The 15,715-nt window shown below is 39.9% G+C and overlaps 1 protein-coding gene across 1 annotated transcript in view; it reads left to right on the top strand.

Moving 5' to 3' along the window:
* The window catches only part of ADGRV1 (adhesion G protein-coupled receptor V1), a 424,156-nt gene that overhangs the window by 363,642 nt on the left and 44,799 nt on the right, over positions 1-15,715 (top strand). Inside the window, 1 exon segment of the mRNA XM_023749230.1 lies at positions 7,780-7,901. Within this exon segment, the coding sequence (XP_023604998.1) occupies positions 7,780-7,901 (122 nt within the window).

Genomic DNA, 15,715 nt, shown 5'->3' with positions numbered 1-15,715 from the left:
TTTGAGACTCCTTTGAGAACTTGCTCATGTTCTTCCTCTTTTCTCCTGGAAAAGATACTGTAGGCCAATATTGACTCTCTTTTGTGCCTCTGATCCTCACCTGTACAGATCATTCAAAATCTCCTTCCTATATTAGGATTAGGGTCAGTACATGTAAGAAGGTGATGGGTTGTTTACTGTACCAACCTGATGTCTAAGATAGCCTACAATATCCTATTTAAATTACCTTCTAGAGCTGAGATTTACAAATTGTAGGTCACAACATAATGATGAGCCTCCTTGCTAGCTTTTTAAAGTGGGATGAAATGGGACGGGATGGAATAGAATATAGAATATAGAATATAGAATATAGAATATAGAATAGAAGAGATGAGAAGAGATGAGAAAAGAAAATATCAAAGGGAGAGAGAGGGGAATAGAAGACACTGATAGGTCCATGTGAAATAGGTTTGTCAGGAACTTCTCAGTGACAATCTGGATGTGATGGAGTCTGTACACTGAAAGCAACCCCTCCTCCCAGTGTGATCTTCAGATTACATCAGGTGAACAGAAGGTTCTAAAACCAAGTAAGTTTGGGAAATTTAGGTACAAAAAAAAGTTAAACATGTTCCTTTATTGTGTGATATTTTGGCACTTCAAATGCAAGAGAAGCTATCCGTAGCCATGCACTATTTTCCTAACTTGACTAAAGTCATGATGCTGATGAGAACGAAGATGATGGCAAGGTGAGGCTTGGTAAGCATGTGCTTTGTTCTAGGCTCTGTGCTGACTGCTTTCTGTGTGTGGTCCCCAACCCCCTACCCCGCTCGTGGCACGAGGACTTAGAAGGCAGAGGAAGATTACTAAATTCAGTTTTGGATTAACTCAGTTTTAGAAGGCAGAGGAAGATTACTAAATTCAGTTAAAGTACTCATTGAAAGATGACTCTTCTATGCTACTGTACACCTGAAACTAATATAATATTGAACACCAACTATAATTGAAAAATAAAAAGATAATAAAACAATTTTAAATTTTTTTAAAGGAAGAAGGTGACTCTAGAGATTATGAACTTAGTAAGGATGGCTAAATCAAATGAAGAAGCTGGCGTGTAATGGACAGTTGAGACCTACAAAGTCTAGCCTGCTGCAACAGACATTTGCAACTGTATCTCGAGACAGGAGCCACAGGAGTTAGAGTGGGTTCCCTTCTCCAAGAGTGTTTTAAGAGCTCTTTGGGGAATGTGTTTGAAGTACTGAGGAGAAAAAAAATTCTAAAATTGGAACCAAAGATAGGTCTAGTGACCAAAACTTAAGAATGAGGTAAATAGGTAAATGAAGTATGGAGTGTTTCTTTGAACAATTTGCAGATCAATCCATAAGTTTGTTCTCTGTTCCCAGGGTATGTTAATGCAGATTCAGCAGTTCTGTGAAATATGTGCCCCGTTGTCTTCTTCTATGACTTTAGGTTTACTTTCTGAGAACACTGGTGGGTAACTCCATGTGGGATTAGTGTTAAGAAAGCGTAAGAACACAATATTTTCTTTCCAAGAAATGGGTCAGATCAATGAAACTTCTTTGCCTCTAAGTATCTTAATTTTGAGCCATATTTTAAAAATAAAACATTTGGTAATCTTTTCTTATTCAATTACCTTTTCTTCTAATTTAAAATAATGCATGCCTATTGTTATAAATAGACCCTAAATATCTTAAATCCACATTATTTCACAGATGTGTGTCCTTGTTTTACTTTGCTGAGTTTGTTTGAGTGGCACATCCAAATTGTTAGAATCAGAAGGTCGGGGAGGTAAAATGAAAACAAGTACTTTAGAAGATTGTAAACACAGAATAAATTTCAGCCTCATGTAAATAAGGTGTGATTTCCATAATAAAGCCATTGTTGTTGTCACTGGTATGCAGCAATAAACACCAAGGCTGCAATTACAAAGAAAAGAGATAATACAGTGCCATATTTCCTTTAAAAATAGCAATTAAAATCATTGGAATCATATTTTCTACTAAAAATATAAAGAGATTTTATGTATTCTCAGTGGACTTTACAAACTACCATAAGTAGACTTTCTTAATGAGAGTAAGTACTAAATGACACATCCACTTGTAGTTTTTTTTCTTTCCACAAGTAATTTCTTTCACTAAAAACTTTTCAAACTGCTTTGTTTTTCACAGTAGCGACTCCTTGCTAATTTAAGTAATTTCACATTAGTGAGTCCTTGGTAAATACTTTGCGGATTTGATTCTTTTTTCTCAACTTAATCTTGATAGGTATGCCTTTTGGGCCATAGTCTTTTGTGTTTTTTAATTGTAGTAAAATATACATAACAGAATTTATCATTTTAACCATTTTTAAGTGCACCATTCAGTGGCACTAAGTACATTCACAATGCTGTGCAACCATCATTTCTATCCATTTTCAGAACATTTTTATCATCCCAAACAAACTCTACCCATTAAGCAATAACTCCCAATCCCCAGCACAGCCCCTGCTGACCTCTGTTCTACTTTCTGGCACCTCATATAAGTGGGATCATACAATATTTGACCTTTTGTGTCTGGCTTATTTTACTTAACAGATGTCTTCAAGGTTCATCCATGTTGCAGCATATGTCAGGATTTTATTCTTTTTTAAGGCGGAGTAATATTCCATTGTTCTATAAATATCCCACTTTCCGTGATGCATACTGGGTTGTTTTTACCTTTTGGCTACTGTCAATAATGCTGCCATGAACATTGGTATTCAAGTCTCTGTTCGAATCCCTGCTTTCAGTTGTTTTGAGTATATATCTAGAAGTGTAATTGCCAGATTAGATGGTAATTTTATGTTGAACATTTTGAAGAATCACCAGTTTTCCACAGCAGCAGTACTATTTTACATAACCACCCAACAACACACAAGGGGTCTAATTGCTCCACATTTTTGCCAACATTTGTAAATTTCTAGTTTTTTTGGCAATAGCCACCCTAGTAGCTATCTCATTGTAGTTTTGATTTTCTTGGCCCTAATGACTAGTGATGATGATCACCTTTTCATGTGTTCATTGGCCACTGTATGTCTTCTTCTTGGAAGAAATTTCTGTGCAAATCCTTTGCCCATTTTCAGATTGGGTTGTTTGTGTTCTGTTGTCGAATTGTAGGAGTGCTTTACATATCCTGGATAACATAGTCTTTCATATAGATACCCTTATTCCTGGGCCTGCTGTGTTTTTAGGGCTTCCTTTTATTGAGCACATTAAAATGATTTTGTTTGTCAACTAATTCATCTTTAAACATGCTTCCAACGCTGCCAATTATAAATGCCTGCTTTGGTAAGCATTGACCTATATGGACAACCGAAAAGTAGTTCACCAGATCTGAAATGTCAGTTTAGAAAATATAAAAGTAAAATTATTTATATAAAATGGAACATTACCTTTCAGTTTGCCAAATGGAATTCATGGTAGCTGTTAAAAATCATGCTCCCTCTCACCTTCACCACCATCAGCCATTCCAAACACCCTTCTCCTTTTGGTCAGTGTGCCTCTCGGCCCCACAGAGGGTAAAAGGTGCCTCCTCAGATAGATCAACCTTAAAGCGGATGAAGTTTAGGTTTCAGGGCCTCTTCCTTGCAGGGGCCCCTTTAAAGAAATATCTAATTATGCTTTTTAATGTATGTATTTTAAAGAAGCTTCCCCACGTTTTATAAACTTCAGGCTCACAAAATCTGAAAGTACCTCTGGATATGTTTCTTCCATTTGAAATCCTGTCTTATTTGCTGTTGAACTGCCGAAAACCGGCCTGGGGACTATTGTTCAACGTACTGAGTTATTCCTGACTGGCTTTCTTCTTTGCAGAGTTTCTAATCTGGGGTGCCAAGCCCCCACACTTTTCATCAGAGTTCCAGAAACACCTGGGTGTTTCTAGTGAGCCTGGTCCACTCCCGGCTCCCCTGCTGAGCTTTGGCAGCACACAGCACTTGTTTGGCTCTGGGCACTTAGGAGAATATGCAGGCCAGTTTTTGAAAATTTGGTGCCTAGTTGTTCATGCAAAATATGCATGTCCTTTTGGACTCTGCACAGGGCCATAAATAAAATGTTGTACTTACACAGTGAGAGCAAAGAAGGCAATTGCCAGACTTAATACCTAACCTCGGAAAATTTTCATGAGCATAGCGTAGGCAGTTTCCTAAATATTGGTGATATCTTGTTAAAAGTAAAAATGAGCCTCTGGCCCCTTATGAAATGTATGACTTTATAAAGCAAAAATTAAGTTTTATAAAAATTAAGTAAATCCTAATATAGTCTCCTGTACTACTATAAGGCATTAATGACAAAGGCATTATCCGTCTATACACTCTACAGTTATAATAATAACTCAGACAATTTTATATATTTCTATGAAGGGTATATGTTCTAAAAAAAAAAAATTCTCAGTTACCTTCTACCTCTTCCCCTCCCCTTTCTCTTTCCTTCCTTTCTCTTCTTTTTTCCTTTCCCTTCCCTTCCCAAACAATTCTATCATAAAGCCATTAGTTGGTACAGAGGAAGGTATGCATCCACAGGAAGGTGTTCAAGCGTGGCATGTCAAACCTCAATCACTATAGGGGTGCAGGCTAGCATGGGGTGTCAGAACCTGTGTGAGTTTGGGGGGCCATCAGTGCAAGGGAAGGGTTTACCTCAATGGGAACTTGGCTACAATCAAGTAGGGTAGTTGATCAAATAGGTAAATATATTACGAATAATGAGAAGTCGATTTCTTAACAACAAAGAAGGAGGTTACAAAAATGGAAAGGGAGAAAATTAGAATTAACCCAGTGGTGTTAGATTGGAATGGGAAGTATTGGTGTGAACTAACTTTCAATGCAAAGAGATAGATAAAGAAATACATATAGATATAAATACTTATATGTGTGTGTATGCATATGTGTGCATACATATATTCTCAGGTTCTATCTACTAAAAGGGCTTAATAGCAACAACACCCCAATAGCAATGAGCATACTTAGCCCCAGATTGTGGTTTCTAAATTCTTACCTAAAAGAAACCAGGACTGAGGCAGGGAAAGTACAAGATGAGAAAGTGGCCCTGGCCAGTTTTGCTCAGTGGATAGAATGTCAGCTTGTGGACCAAAGGGTCCTGGGTTTGATTCTGGTCAAGGGCACGTACCTTGGTTGCAGGCTCCTCCCCAACCTGGGCCCTGGTCAGGGCTCATGCAGGAGGCAGCCAATCGATGTGCTTCTCTCACAGGGGTATTTCTCTCTGTCTTTCCCTCTCTCTTCCACTCTCCCTGAAAATCAATGGAAAAATGTCCTTGGTTGAGGATTAACAAAAAAACACACAAAACAAACAAAAACAAAAAACAAGATGAGAAAGTGCTCACAGAATGATGAAGACGTAACTAAAGGCACAGAAGCTATTCTGAAGGGGCTCCCACTAAAAAACTTAGAACAATTTAAGCATCAAAGTAAATGACAATAGTGGATAATAACCCATTTAAAAATTGAGAATCTGTGCGTCCATATTATAAAAATGAATTAATTAATAAACCAAACATTTGATACGGGAAAGGATATTTACCTAGGTTCAAAGTGTGGATGAAAGAATGTTCAGCCTATAGAAAAGTTTTATAAGAATTTATTTGAGCCAAAATTTTAAGGACATGATTGGAAGCAAGATCTCAAAGGATTGAGAATATGCTCCTGAAAATGGCAGTTTTGCATTTCCTTGTATGCATTTAGAATGAATCAAAGGAGAAAACATAAGAGACACCAATTTACCATTGGTGGTAGATTAAGGAGATGGGAGGAAGCAAAGCAGGAAGATCTCTGGGATGGGATGAAAAGCAAAATGAAAAAAACAATACTTCTTTTACATTAGTGGGTGCAGGATAGTTAACATTTAACATTTACAGCACATAGAGGTGGTATTTGAGCAACCGGATAACCATGAGGGGTTCTGTGGTCTCATGCTCTGGTGGTCTTGTGTTTGTCGGCCTGTGATTGTACCATAGAGAGGTCAAGAAAAAAACATTACTCAGACATTTCAAAGGTATGTCATCCTACAAGATGCATAAGAACAATGGACAGAAGTCACTTAAGGTAAAGACTGACCTTTGCAAAGGAAGCTATGGGCTTAGGACGTGACTACTCATCATGGCCTGCACAGTGAGGAGTTTGTTAACTGACCATTCCGTGTGGTTGCTCTGGGCCACTGGGCTCATCAGGCCTGCCATGTGCCCCAACCCCCCTGAGCCTGCCAGGTTTATTGCATAGCACCTTTATCTGCACAAAAGTAACACCAAACAGATATTCATTCATTACGAAGGAAAGTAGATTAACTTTACAGTGGAGAATACTTACAGCCACGATTTTAATCAAGTGACCAAAATGAGCATCCTAAGTAATGTCACAAATCGAATTCTTGTGCCACCCAATAGAATGCTAAAGAAAGAACCCAGCATCACTTCTATGATTTCTGCCAAAGTTTACAAATGAATCACAAGAAAACATTAGGCAAACTCAAACTCAAGGACACTATCTATGAAAAACTGGCTGTAATCTTCCGAAGTGTCCGAGTCACGAAAGCCAGAGACACACTGAGGAACTATTTGAGGTTAAAGGAGGGACTACAGAAACCTGTCAGCTGGGTCCTTCTACAAAGGGAGCTACTGGAATAATTGGCAGATATTGAATAGGATCTGGGGATGGTGGTAACGTACCAATGTTAATTTCCTGATTTGATAGTTGCATTGTGTTTATGTTGGAGAATGTTTTTGTAGAAAGTACACATTAAAGTATGACAGAGGGTGATGATGAAGGATCAGGTTGGCGACTTTCAAATGATTTGGAAAAAAACCTCTGTGTTGTCCTATACTTGCAACTGTTCTGTAATTTTGATATTGTCTCAAAATAAAATCTAGAAGTTGCTACAGTTGTATTTAGCTGTTCTAACTTCTCCAGTACATGTGGATTTTAGGTGTTAATGGTGATGGGGGGTATATATGGACTTTCAGGTCTGTCGTGGTGTGGTCCAGAGTGAAGTCTTTTAAACAACTTGAAAATGTGTTTATTTGCAGCTGCTAAAACCTGATTCACTGTCCAAGGCTTATATAGCTTGTCATTTAAATATTAAAATCTCTTCTTTAAAGTTATTATTCTAAAGCCCAAATATCAAAAACAAGTGGGACGGATAATCAAGTCCATCAGTCCTGAAGAAATCTGTTCTGAAAAATATTGAAAAAGTGCACCGGAGAGTGATGGGTGGGATAAGCATAATGCTGACAGGAGTGGATCCCGTCACCGCATCTCTGCTCTTAACCCTGGCTAGAAAGTTCGGGGTCTTCTCAGTCAGAAAAAAAAAAATACCTTTCCATACACACAAACATGTTTGTATGTCATTTTTGTTTTAAAATGTCGAGTTGGACTACACTCATTTCAAGGGCACACTGATGCCTGCCTGCCATTTTCTAGTGGAGCGATCTTTTAAAATTTACCTGGGAGCTAAAAGTGATTTCATCTCCGGTTGTTCGTGTAGCTTCCAGAAGAGTCCAGCAGGTGGTAGTCTAGGAGAGGAACAGTTTTCATTCTTCCCCATCCCCCTACCGACCAGCAAAACAGGAAGAATGTGGACTCAGCAATGTGCCTTCTCTTCTCTGGCGCAAGAATGGGATTTCCAAGGTTGTTATTTCAAAATGGGTGCTTAGGCTGAGAGAGCATCACAAGAAAGGACGCAAAAATAATTTTGTGTATATGTGTGACTGCAGTATTCTGAAGCTCAGAATTTCTTTTTCTTTTTTTAATGATTTCTAGAAATTCCACTGGTTTTATATCTCTTTGCCCTGATTTCCGTGACATGGCTTTGGGGAGGCCTGCACATGGCTTACAGACACTTCTGGATGTTGGTCCTCTTTGTCATTTTCAACAGTCTGCAGGTAAGCCTTACGTTTTGATTACTGATGACATACATGTACGCTAATGAACACATGGCATAGAGTTTCGGTGTAAAGGAAGCAAGTGTCCACACACAGGTGAATGCGTGCACATAATAACATCACGCAGAGTGGTAGAGTAAAATGATGGGGGTTAAATCTCTAACACTGGAAATAGGGCTGGGCTTCTAGCCTGCTGGTTATACAGATAGGGAAGACATATTTACCCTCCTTTGTTATGAGAACACCTAAGTGACTACAAAAACATATTTTTGTTCAACAGAATTAATGTTTACAAACTTTGCAGATGGCAGCCATGGAGGGCCTGTGCTCATAACTGGACCGTGGCTGTGTCCAGAAATCAGATCAAATGAGGAGTGACACAGATAGCAGTGTTCAGGCAGCCCCCTCATAGGTCTGGTGCTTAGTGAAATGAGAGCGCTTTGGTTCACTGAAAAATGATTGACATCCTCTAAGTCTGGCAATAAGGTAGTTTGGTGAGCATGCTTGGATAGCACAACTAGAAATTAAAGAACCATGGCAAAAATTAAAGCTGACTTTTTTAGTGCTTTTGTTAACTGGGAAAAAGTTGCACCCTGAAATGAACAAATGGAACAAATGAACACATTTTCCTTATTTTCTGTTCTGGACTAACATAATTTCTTGAATTCTCCAAAGATATCTCTTCACTGTCCTTATTTTGACCACCATCTTGCAAGGAACATGTGTAGACAAACATATTAGGAGATTATGTCACACAACTAAAATATGACTCAAAGCATATTTAGGTTTGCAAAGGAGACGATTTCTTTAGTGAGAGCATATTTTACAGCAGGGTGCCTAACCGGAGCATAATATCGAGTTAGGAAGGGAAAAAGTACAAAGTAACTTTAAAGTTTGGGACCAAGTTGATATGCAGACTCCTCTCTATAGATATAATTAAGCATCTGCTGTTAGTACAGTGAGCGGGTGGGGCCAGCACCAGGAGGAGGCCGACAGCCCTACTCCTTCAGGATCTGGTGATTCAGAAAAGCAAGCCCTTAGCAATGAGCATAAACGATGGCAGGTGCCCTGTAAACAAAGTGCTGTGAGAACGGAGTGGAGGGCTTATTTACTCCTGTCTGTGCTAGCATTTGAGCCGATCTCCAAGAGTGAGCCAGTCAGTCAGAGCCACCCAGTCGCCTGTGAAGCCCTAAGACCTAGTGCAACTGACATGAAGGTTCACACTGACAACCTAAAGTGGTATTTCATTGTTTTAGACACAGGGTGGTACACAGACCAGTTTTTAGATTTTATTTTCTTATATTTGCTACAAACTTTTAATATTGAGAAGCCCTGAATTTCTGCCAGCTATACTAGCTTGGCAACAATTTTCAAGTCCTGCGTAGATGCTGCCCCCTTTAGGTGGGACCTGTGACCTTACTACACCTGGTAGACTTGATTCCTTCATTTTGCCTGCCCATGCGTTTGTGACACCTTTAATGTTTATTAAATAAGTGATGAGCATATGGTTAGGGATGGGTATTTCAGGCCTGGGCTACAAAAAGAGAAAGCGATACATTTTGCCTAGATTAAGCAAAAGGGTAGAGGGGAGCAAGAAAGGTTTTGCAGTTAGAGGCAGTGGTGGGAGAGGAGACAGGAGGGGGTTGGCTTCAGTGCCATGTTACCAGGTCAGGATGGGATATTAAACTTCAGCTTCTAAGCAACGGGAAGCCATCGGAGTTGGGGGTTTTGTTTGTTTTATTCTGATTTGCTTTGCTTTTTAAAATATTGCTAGTTTTAAATTTTTTTAAATATTAAATGGGAATGGCATGCTCAGACCTACTCTTTGGAAGGATAACTGGAAGCATTTGGGAGGGTATTGGAAAGAAGAGCAGTTCCAGGCAGGTAGGCTGTTGTTATAGTCCAGCCTACAATGGTCTGGCACTGTGCCTGGGAACAGACAATAATGGCAGGTTTGAGGATTGCTGTAGAGATAAATTAGTGAAACTAGGTTAGCCAGCTAAATGTGGGAATGTAGAATGTGAGAGAGCAACTTCACTTAGATATGCCTGGCGCAGGTGGATGGCTGGGCACTGACACCTTAAGTCAACAAGAGCAGGGTTCCAGGGAGTAAGCACTGAGGTTGGAGCATCAGTGAGATTTGGGAGACAAAACTACCAATCAATGTTTTAGTAACTAGGTATAGTGGGAGAGCCAGTGAAAGAGATAATTATGATAGAGAACCGGTGCTGGGCAGTTTGGAGTTGCTATTAGAAAAGAAAGCTTCAAAAGAAAACAGTACCAAACTGCCTGTGTAGCAGAGAAGACAGATAGAATGAGACCTGAGGAGCGATGTGGTCTAGTGCACTGGTTCCCCAACGGTAGTGTGCATCAGTCACGTGAAGGGCTTGTTAAAACACAGATGGTTAGGCTCCACACCCAGAGTTTCTGTTACAGTAGATCTGGGTGGGATCTGAGAATTTGCATTTCTAACAAGTTCCCAGAGGTGGCTGATGCAGCTGATCTAGGGCCTAGGTTGGGAACTACTGGTATAGAGCATGATCCTAACTCTACCAGCCTACTCTCCGGTGGACTTCAGCTGAGTCATGGATACTTACTCAATTCTGCTGCGTCTGTGAAATAGGGATGAATACTATGTAGGATTATGGCGTGATTTAATTAAATGGCATGATGAATGTAAAGCAGTTGTCCAGTATCGCACACAAAAAACAGTTATTTTTACTCAAGAAGTATAATGGAGAATGCAGAGAGAAATAATCACTTAGGAAGGAAGGCTGGTTGGTTTCTTGTTTTGTTTTCGTTGCTTGTGGGGGAAAAAAAAGACAAAGAAGGGGAAACTGACAACTGGAGGGAAAGCTCATTGCCATGGCAGATCATGAGCAGGGCAGGGGGAATAGATGTGACCGGCGGCTTATCGGAGGGAGGGCCAGGGATTTTTTTCCTCTGAGGCTAGGGAGAGAGGGAAGGATAAACATGCAAACACTCTTCTGGAGCTAAAACATGTATATGGAAAGTTGGAGTTTGCCTCTCTTTTCTCTCAAAATCAGCAAGCAAGGATATTTGTTGAATGAGTTGACAGCTTGAAGTAAAAATAGTAAAAAAATATGGAGCGGTTTCTAAGCAGAAAGTAAATCTAAGTGATGGTGGTTTGGAAGCTGATCAAGAAACGGACTGCTTAGAAAGTGACCGGTGGGATTCAGCGGAGGCTGGAAACCTGAAATGTGAAGGGAACCAGTCAGCAGTAATTAAGTAAATGTAAGCCTTAAGATTAAAATGGGAGCCAGTATAACCTATCAAACCACATACACAGGAAAAAGTCTGTTGAGCTCTTACGGAGGTTAATTATTAAAGGAGGACTGTTTAGCATTAAACTGTATATTGTAGGGAGACATAAAAGAAATCATTATGGTCTCTTTCTTTTAGGAACTTAATACAAGCTAAGTATAAGTAAAAACTAAAAATATTTCAACCTCATATTTAATGAGTTTAATTCCATCTATGTGGCTCTATCGAAGCAATGACTGTTTGTATCACCTTTGCCTGGTATATGGCACACTGGTCATTCCTGGGAACAGGGCTCAATCAATCCTTAAAGGAGCACTTGAAAAATATGATTTCTCCAGGGTTTATTGGGGTTCATTTAATATAGAAACTGCCTCATGTCTTTAACTCGGGCATTTCTATGGAATATGGCTCTATAGTAGTTAGATCTTCAAAGACTATTCCAGAAAGACTTACCCTTCCTTCCTTCCTTCCTTCCTTCCTTCCTTCCTTCCTTCCTTCCTTCCTTCCTTCCTTTCTTTTTAGTGGCCTTTGTATGTCTTTTACTGCCTTTGTCAACACCTGGGACCAAAAAGTAAGTTATGTATATATGTTTGGCTATGATATTTTGGTCAGAGATTACTGCCTCATTTTTTTATCCAGCTTATTATTATTTCATAGGTGCTCTGAGATTGATGAATGAAAGGTATATTTCTATAATATTCTGATTTTTAATAGTTATTATGTGATGCAGTTTTACAAAAAAGGGAATCTTGATCACTTGAAATATTATCAGGACTTTCTTAATCACTTTCTGAATATTCAAGGTTAAGCTACCAAACTTCTAATACATCTGAGCATTTAAGAACTGTGTGAAGTACTTTTTAAAGCATGACAGATACAAGTGCAAAACTAAGGTAAAAAAAATCATTCTAAATATGTCTACTGTTATTTTTATTGCTTAACCATCTTCTCGAGCATCGTGGCCACCAGCAGTGTAAGACTCACCTCCTACAAGCTTACTTGCCCCAGCAGGGAAAGAGCTTATTCCCCCAACAGAACAGTTCTCTGCAGGACTTACATCACATTCACCTTGGATCACACTGTCCAGAAACCAATCACTTGACAGGTACTCTGGCAAAGCCTGAGTCAGGAGCAGACTCCAGTGGTAGAAGGAGTTGAGTTTATCACACAAAACCAAGTGGAATGGATGCCGTAACCGGTTTGGCTCAGTGGATAGAGCATCGGCCTGCGGACTGAAAGGTCCCGGGTTCGATTCTGGTCAAGGGCATGTACCTTGGTTGCGGGCACATCCCCAGTAGGGGGTGTGCAGGAGGCAGCTGATGGATGTTTCTCTCTCATCCATGTTTCTAACTCTCTATCCCCTTCCCTTCCTCTCTGTAAAAAATCAACAAAATATATATATTAAAAAAAACCCAAGTGGAATGGAATCCCCACCAGAGGAAAGGGTTCTTTTACCAATGTGCGTGTGGCCGGGGGGTCGAGAGAGGGAGGGGAGATGACAACAGTGCTAGCCAGGCCAAAGTAACAGATGTCCACTATACCTCTTTTCTCCATTTTCTTGTTCATTGATATAAGTTTGGACAAGGACAGCTATTGTCAAACTACCAGGAAACTTCATCAGTGAGACATCAGTTTGTTGTGAATATCCTTGGGATCCATCCTATAACCACATGTCTCTATGTGGTCCCCAAGAAATTCATGAGGCACTACGTTTAATATTTTTCTTAATTCCTTGATCCAGTAATCTAATAATCTTCATATTTTTAAGAATGAGTTGTGTTTTTCATTTCTAAGTAGATGTATGTTAATACTTATAGGTTACAACTTTTTTGTTGTTGTTATTAATCCTCACCCCAGGATATTTTTCCATTAGTTTTAAGAGAGAGTGGAAGGGAGCGGGGGAGACAGAGAGAGAACCATCAATGTGAGAGAGACACATCAATCGGTTGCCTCTCACACGCACCCCTCGGTGATCAAGCCTACAATTGAGTTACGTGCCCTTGACCAGAAGCAAACTCGGGACCCTTCAGTCCATGGGTGGACGCTCTATGCACTGAGCCAAACGGGCTAGGGCTAGATCACAACTTTTAAAAACTGTTTAGTCCAAGCTATATTCAAATTTGTGTAACAATTCATGGGAGAATCACCAGGCCTGATACTCAGCTGGTAGGTACTGGTAGGACCCTATCAGTTGTTAAAATATTAAAATAGCTACTGTTTAAACCTTGCCTATGTCCCAGCCTCCTAGCCACTTAAGCTAGAAGCATCCCAGACCTCCAGCAACATAAAGGCTAATGCTGGGCCAGTCAGGGACCCTTCAGAATCCTACTCCAGTGCTAAACCTGCAGCCATTCCGATGGGTCAGTGCCTGTGCCAGGCTCATTAAACATTTTGTATATCACTCCTAGCTATATTATGTTATAACGTTTTTTTTATTGATTTTTTTTTTTTTACAGAGAGGAAGGGAGAGAAATAGAGAGTTAGAAACATCGATGAGAGAGAAACATCGATCAGCTGCCTCCTGCACATCTCCCACTGGGGATGTGCCCGCAACCAAGGTACATGCCCTTGACCGGAATCGAACCTGGGACCCTTCAGTCCGCAGGCCAACGCTCTATCCACTGAGCCAAACCGGTTTCGGCATAACGTTTTTTTTTAAACCCAAACCAATCAAATTTATATTTATATACAATATTTATTTCAGGTTTTCTTCTAGGGCTTTCTCCCACTTACTCTGTCAAAAGGTCACTGACCATCTTGACTTATAGGGAATCCCAGGTAAGGTAATCAGAGTAGCCAGCAGTTTCAGCCATGAGCTTCTTGGCAATGCTGGAAAATACATTTTTGGAGACAGATTCATAGACATAGAAGGACCTTTCTGAAAGCTGAAATGCATTCTCATTGGAACACAAACTTTACATAGCATTGGGATACGACACTTCTCAGTATGTACGCTATGAGATCATGTTCTGCAGAGTCCTGTTTGACTGTCTCTCTGTAAATGGCTTCTATATGTTCGTTTGTACACCCATCTGGTCTCGAGATGTGTCTTGACAGTTTTTGAATCATTCACTATTCCAGGGAGTTACAACATGGAATCTGTAGCTAAAAATATATAGCCTATATTCAGATTTAAGATCAGCAGTTGGCTAAAATCATTTTCATTCCTACTTAACCTTAAATGGCTGGGAAATAAGTGACTCAAAGGTGGGGACAGTTTCTTCTACGTTTTAGTTATTGTTCTTTGGTGGCCACCAGAAGCCTTGCACACTGAAAGCATGTTTCTTATACAAAAAATAGTGTTTCTTATTTCCCCCTTCTTTATTTCCCACTCTCCTTCCTTTATTCCCTCTATCTCTTCCTTCTTTTCTCTCTTTTGTCCTTGCTTTCCATCTATCTCTTGTTGTTCTATGTTGAATTTTAACTTTGAAACTAAAGCCAACTTTTATGAAGAGATTTTCCCAAATAAAAGTAGTCCTTGGAGTAGCATAAGAAATGGATCATGGCCAGGCCAGCATGGCTCAGTGGTTGAGCATCAACCTAGGAACCAGAAGGTCATGGTTCGATTTCTAGTCAGGGCACATGCCCAGGTTGTGGGCTCAATCCCCAGTGTGAGGCATGCAGGAGGCAACCGATCATTGATGTTTCTATCTCTCTCTTCCTCTCCCTTCCTCTCTGAAATAAAAAATATATGTATTTTAAAGAAAGAAAGAAATGGACCATGTTCCTTTGATCACGAAAATATACAGTGTTCATTGCAAATGGAATATAGAAGAAAATTAATAATTCTTTAATTTTCATCTGAGAATTTTCAGTTAGCATCCAGAGAGGTTCAGTGCAGGTGTCTGTTTAGATGCAGGACATATTTAGTCTTGGCTGCTTCCTTCTGAGGATAAACAGCTCTTGAGAAATACATATCTCTCTATATAAAAGCCTAATATGCAAAGTGTCTCCTTGGGAGTTCAACTGGAAGACCAGGAGTTGGATTGCTCACTATGACATGCACTGACCACCATGGGGTTGTCCGGCCGGCAGCCACTAGGGACCCTACCCATTCACGAATTTCATGCACTGGGCCTCTAGTTGTGAAATAATCAGTTACAGAGGACTAACTCCCTTTGCAATTGCTTTTCAACAGCCAACAGGATTAAGAAGTGTCACCTTGTTTCCATTAGAGACTAGCACATGAGCTCTTCATGGAGAGTGGAAAAGCAATCTTCCAGAAAACCCAGGAGTAAACATGTAGAAGCTAGGGGAGTTTGGAACTCTATCCTTGGTTTTTCCCAGAGTCATGTCAAGTTCAGTGGGGGGAAAAATCACTACACTTGTTTTATAGAGTGAGATTCAGAGACTAATGAACGTCTTGTGTGCTCTTCAGAACATCGCAGATTATCTCTATAACTTTTCAGTAAATAACAGAAGCTTAGACAGGGAGGTATATTTAAATTGTCTTGATTAGGTCATGCCATTCTCTCCAGTGTTTAGTAGCATCTGGGCTGGTGAAATATCTTTGTGTGTTTGTGCAATAA

The sequence above is a fragment of the Myotis lucifugus genome, unplaced genomic scaffold (genome assembly GCF_000147115.1).
Source record: "Myotis lucifugus unplaced genomic scaffold, Myoluc2.0 scaffold_0, whole genome shotgun sequence".
Classification (NCBI taxonomy): Eukaryota; Metazoa; Chordata; class Mammalia; order Chiroptera; family Vespertilionidae; genus Myotis; species Myotis lucifugus.
Note: the sequence above shows the minus strand (reverse complement) of the source record. Positions and strands in the feature narration are given on the sequence as shown.